Consider the following 6,082-nt stretch of genomic DNA (forward strand, 5'->3'; position numbering starts at 1 on the left):
CATCAGAGTCTTTTCCAATGAGTCAACTCTTCACATGAGGTGGCCAAAGTACTGGAGTTTCAGCTTTAGCATCAGTCCTTCAAATGAACACCCAGGACTGATCTCCTTTAGGATGGACTGGTTGGATCTCCTTGCAGTCCAAGGGACTCTCAAGAGTCTTCTCCAACTCCACAATTCAAAAGCATCAATTCTTCAGCGATCAGCTTTCTTTTTTTTTTTTTTCTTGGCCCTGAAAAGGGCCTTTGGTTGAAATCAAGCTCCTGAGAGCAAACTGGAAAGCTTAACCGCCAAAGCCGTAGAGAGTACGGCCCTGGCGCTTGAGAGCGTAGACCACGTCCATAGCGGTGACTGTCTTCCGCTTGGCATGCTCGGTGTAGGTGACCGCGTCCCGGATCACGTTCTCCAGAAACACTTTCAGGACCCCGCGGGTCTCTTCATAAATGAGCCCGGAGATGCGCTTCACACCACCACGACGAGCCAGGCGGCGGATAGCAGGTTTAGTGATGCCCTGGATGTTGTCGCGCAGAACCTTACGGTGGCGCTTAGCGCCGCCTTTCCCCAGACCTTTGCCGCCTTTGCCGCGTCCAGACATGGTTTCACGAAAAGTAAACCAACAGCAACTCTCAGCTTTCTTCACAGTCCAACCCTCACATCAATACATGACCACTGGAAAAACCATAGCCTTGACTAGACAGACAGACCTTTGTTAACAAAGTGATGTCTCTGCTTTTTAATATGCTGTCTAGGTTGGTCATAACTTTCCTTCCAAGGAGTAAGCATCTTTTAATTTCATGGCTGCAATCACCATCTGCAGTGATTTTGGAGCCCAAAAAAATACAATCTGACACTGTTTCCCCATTTATTTGCCATGAAGTGATGGGACCAGATGCCATGATCTTAGTTTTCCTACTGGAAATTGAAACATTACATAATGATATTCTACATGAAAAATATACATATCAGTAGAACACAGTGTAGAAAGAAGTATATAAATGTAAAAATCATTAGTGAATATAACAAAGCATAGCAGAAAAATATCTTGAGGCCAAATTTGAAAAACTAAAGCTATGGATGAAGAAGCATAAGAGGAATATAAGAACATGCCTTTCGAATAACCTGAGAAAGAAGTCTGCCAAGTTCCCATATACAAAAATGAAAATAAATAATTACGTAATTGTATATATAAATATATATATGGGGTAGTGAGGGTGGCTCAGACCGTAGAGAATCTGCCTGCAATGCAGGAAACCAGGTTCAAACCCTGGGTTGGGAAGATCCCCTGGAGAAGGGAAAGGCAACCCACTCCACTCTTCTTGCCTGGAGAATTCCACGGACAGAGGAGTCTGGAAGGCTACAGTCCATTGGGTTGCAAAGAGTTGGACATGACTGAGCAACACACACACACATATTTTATTTAATTTCTGCCAAATCTATATAGACATTTACCTCCCTAAAATACAGACCAATAGGCACAAATTCCTCTGGCTATTACCTTGTTGGCTATTACCTCGTTAAGTATTACCATACACGATAGCTATACTGCACTAACATTAAAGAATTGCCAAACCTTAAGAATATTAGTATAAGGTGAAGAAAAAGATCTAGAAAGAAATTACCAATTAAAAAAAGAGTTAAACAATAAGTAATTTAAATTAACATTAACTCCACTCATTTAATTGTAATTTGGTGTGCAAGGCACTTCATTAATACTCAATTGTTAAAATGTAATGAATGTTCACATTCTATCATTTTGCACTTTATATAGCAATTCTATGTTTTAAAAATAGAAGTGGAACTTTTTTATGCTAAGTTGTGAGAGGCTAGAGACTTTAAATAATTGCTCTGCTTAAAAAAAATGATCATTTAAAAGGAGAATAAAGTTTTTACTTAGAAAAAGAAAACCATATATGCAGGTGTGTGTTAATGTGTATGTGTTTATGCAACAATAAAAGTTTCACATTCAGTCACTGTTTAGTAGGAAATTGAAGATTTTTTCACCTAGAAATGATAGTTTCATTGAAAATGTTTAGCCATTATGTTTGAAAAACTTAAAGACATGCCTTGTCATGTATATTACCAATATTCCAGTCAGAATGAGGAGTGTACTTACATGTATATAAATTATATTGGTTTCAAAAAAGGCTATTTAGTGTAGAATTTCTTAACTTTCTAGGCCATTATAAATTCTTGGGTTTCCCCTGTGGCCCAGTGGTAAAGAATGCCCCTAGCAGGAAACCTGGGTTCGATCACTGGGTTGGATAAATCTCCTGTAGAAGGAAATGGCAACCTACTCCAGTATTCTTGCCTGGTTAAGTTCCCTGGTGACGTAGACAGTAAAATGTCTGTCTACAATGCAGGAGACCTGGGTTCAATCCCTGTGTCGGGAAGATCTCCTGGAGAAGAAAATGGCAATCCACTCCAGTATTCTTGTCTGGAAAACCCCATGGACGGAGGAGCCTGGTAGGCTACAGTCCATGGGGTTGCAGAGTCAGACACTACTGAGTGACTTCACTTTCAAGTTACATGGACAGAGGAGCTTGGCAGGCTATGGTCCATGGGTCGCAAAAGTCAGAAATGTCTGAGCAACTAAGCACACAAACGTAGATTGTCAACTCTATTATTCTCTTTATTCCTTATTTCTTCTAGGTTTGCTCTTGCATGCACATATAGTCTTTGCAAACATTCCGTGTGTGTGTGTGTGTGTGTGTGCACCCGTGTGTGCACGTGCTCAGTCGTGTCCAGCTCTTTGAAGCCCTATAGACTAAAGCCTGCCAGGCTCCTCTGCTCATGGGATTTGCCAGGCAAGAATACTGGAGTAGGGTGCCATTAACTTCTCCAAGAGATCTTCTTGACCAAGGAATCACATCTGTGTCTCTTGCATCTCCTGCATTGGCAGGTGGATTCTTTATGACTAGTGCAACCTGGGAAGCCTCATAAATTCCTAGGGATTCTACAAAAATGTCTTACTTCTGGGCTCTATTTTGTATATATGGAACAATTATTTCCCAGGAAATTATTGTGATTCTTTATTATAGGGGACTGGAATGCAAAAGTAGGAAGTCAAGAAACACCTGGAGTAACAGGCAAATTTGGCCTTGGAATACGGAATGAAGCAGGGCAAAGACTAATAGAGTTTTGCCAAGAAAATGCACTGGTCATAACAAACACCCTCTTCCAACAACACAAGACAAGACTCTACACATGGACATCACCAGAAGGTCAACACCAAAATCAGATTGATTATATTCTTTGCAACCAAAGATGGAGAAGCTCTATACACTGAGCAAAAACAAGACCAGGAGCTGACTGTGGCTCAGACCATGAACTCCTTATTGCCAAATTCCGACTTAAATTGAAGAAAGTAGGGAAAACCACTAGACCATTCAGGTCTGACCTAAATCAAATCCCTTATGATTATACACTGGAAGTGAGAAACAGATTTTCTATTTCTGATCTGATAGGTCTAGATCTGATAGAGTGCCTGATGAACTATGGAATGAGGTTTGTGACATTGTACATGAGACAGGGATCAAGACTATCCCCATGGAAAAGAAATGCAAAAAAGCAAAATGGCTGTCTGGGGAGGCCTTACAAATAGCTGTGAAAAGAAAGAAGTGAAAACCAAAGGAGAAAAGGAAAGATATAAGCTTCTGAATGCAGAGTTCCAAAGAAGAGCAAGAAGAGATAAGAAAGCCTTCTTCAGCAATCAATGCAAAGAAATAGAGGAAAACAACAGAATGGGAAAGACTAGGGATCTCTTCAAGAAAATCAGAGATACCAGAGGAACATTTCATGCAAAGATGGGCTCGATAAAGGACAGAAATGGTATGGACCTAACTAAAGCAGAAGATATTAAGAAGAGATGGCAAGAATACACAGAAGAATTGTACAAAAAAGATCTTCACGACCCAGATAATCACGATGGTGTGATCACTGACCTAGAGCCAGACATCCTGGAATGTGAAGTCAAGTGGGCCTTAGAAAGCATCCCTAGGAACAAAGCTAGTGGAGGTGATGGAATTCCAGTTGAGCTACTCCAAATCCTGAAAGATGATGCTGTGAAAGTGCTGCACTCAATATGCCAGCAAATTTGGACAACTCAGCAGTGTCCACAGGACGGGAAAAGGTCAGTTTTCATTCCAATCCCAAAGAAAGGCAATGCCAGAGAATGCTCAAAGTACCACAGCACAATTGCACTCATCTCACACGCTAGTAAAGTAATGCTCAAAATTCTCCAAGCCAGGCTTCAGCAATATGTGAACTGTGAACTTCCTGATGTTCAAGCTGGTTTTAGAAAAGGCAGAGGAACCAGAGATCAAATTGCCAACATCTGCTGGATCATGGAAAAAGCAAGAGAATTCCAGAGAAGCATCTATTTCTGCTTTATTGACTATGCCAAAGCCTTTGACTGTGTGGATCACAATAAACTGTTGGAAACTCTTCAAGAGATGGGAATACCAGACCACTTGACCTGCCTCTTGAGAAATCTGTATGCAGGTCAGGAAGCAACAGTTAGAACTGGACATGGAACAACAGACTGGTTCCAAATAGGAAAAGGAGTACGTCAAGGCTGTATATTGTCACCCTGTTTATTTAACTTCTATGCAGAGTACATCATGAGAAACGCTGGACTGGAAGAAACACAAGCTGGAATCAGGATTGCTGGGAGAAATATCAATAACCTCAGATATGCAGATGACACCACCCTTATGGCAGAAAGTGAAGAGGAACTAAAAAGCCTCTTGATGAAAGTGAAAGTGGATAGTGAAAAAGTTGGCTTAAAGCTCAACATTCAGAAAACGAAGATCATGGCATCCAGTCCCATCACTTCATGGGAAATAGATGGGGAAACAGTGGAAACAATGTCAGACTTTATTTTTCTGGGCTCCAAAATCACTGCAGATGGTGACTGCAGCCATGAAATTAAAAGATGCTTACTCCTTGGAAGGAAAGTTATGACCAACCTAGATAGCATATTCAAAAGCAGAGACATTAGTTTGCCAACAAAGGTTCGTCTAGTCAAGGCTATGTTTTTTCCTTGGTCATGTATGGATGTGAGAGTTGGACTGTGAAGAAGGCTGAGTGCCGAAGAATTTATGCTTTTGAACTGTGGTGTTGAAGAAGACTCTTGAGAGTCCCTTGGATTGCAAGGAGATCGAACCAGTCCATTCTGAAGGAACTCAGCTCTGGGATTTCTTTGGAAGGAATGATGCTAAAGCTGAAACTCCAGTACTTTGGCCACCTCATTCGAAGAGTTGACTCATTGGAAAAGAATCTGATGCTGGGAGGGATTGGGGGCAGAGGAGAAGGGGACGACAGAGGATGAGATGGCTGAATGGCATCACTGACTCAATGACGTGAGTCTGAGTGAACTCCAGGAGTTGCTGATGGACAGGGAGGCCTGGCAGTGCTGCGATTCATGGGGTCGCAAAGTGTCGGACACGACTGAGTGACTGATCTGATCTGATCTCTGATTTATAATACTTTCCCCAGGTAAGTCATAAGCTCAGATAAGCTTAGGAAACTTTCTAAGGAATAGAAATACATAATGTTTTGTTTCTTTAATTTTAATAATTAGAAAGGTTTTAGATTTGAAGGGGACTATATTAATGGCACCCCACTCTAGTACTTTTGCCTGAAAAATCCCATGGACAGGGGAGCCTGGTAGGCTGCAGGCCATGGGGTCACTAGAGTCAGACACGACTGAGCAACTTCACTTTCACTTTTCACTTTCATGCACTGGAGAAGGAAATGGCAACCCCCTCCAGTGTTCTTGCCTGGAGAATCCCAGGGACGGGATGCCTGGTGGGCTGCCGTCTATGGGATCGCACAGAGTCGGACACGACTGAATTGACTTAGCATCAACAGCAGTATATTAAAGCATTGTTTCTTAAATTGACCTGCTCATTAAGAATCACCTGGTAACTTTTTAAAGCAGATTTGGAAACTTTTGCAGATGTATCTGCTTAAGAAACTTTAGGAATCTTCATTTTTTTAAAGTTTCCTAGATTAAAACTTTGTTAGCACTGCCTGGTGATTTTCACGCCAAGGTTCTTTTGGAGAGATAAAGGAAAAAAAATGC

At 41.4% G+C, this 6,082-nt stretch overlaps 1 protein-coding gene across 1 annotated transcript; it reads right to left on the reverse strand.

Moving 5' to 3' along the window:
- Positions 1–213: 213 nt before the first annotated feature.
- On the reverse strand, positions 214–618 carry LOC139178242 (histone H4). The gene has a single exon (XM_070775595.1). The coding sequence runs from the start codon at positions 590–592 to the stop codon at positions 281–283; it is 312 nt and encodes a 103-aa protein (XP_070631696.1). The 5' UTR covers positions 593–618; the 3' UTR covers positions 214–280.
- Between the last annotated feature and the right edge of the window lie 5,464 nt (positions 619–6,082).

This window comes from Bos indicus, chromosome 1, assembly GCF_029378745.1.
Source record: "Bos indicus isolate NIAB-ARS_2022 breed Sahiwal x Tharparkar chromosome 1, NIAB-ARS_B.indTharparkar_mat_pri_1.0, whole genome shotgun sequence".
Lineage (NCBI taxonomy): Eukaryota > Metazoa > Chordata > Mammalia > Artiodactyla > Bovidae > Bos > Bos indicus.

Bases quoted from the DNA above. Each gene is read 5' to 3' on its own strand.
- LOC139178242 (XM_070775595.1), bottom strand. From the start codon at position 592: ATGTCTGGACGCGGCAAAGGCGGCAAAGGTCTGGGGAAAGGCGGCGCT.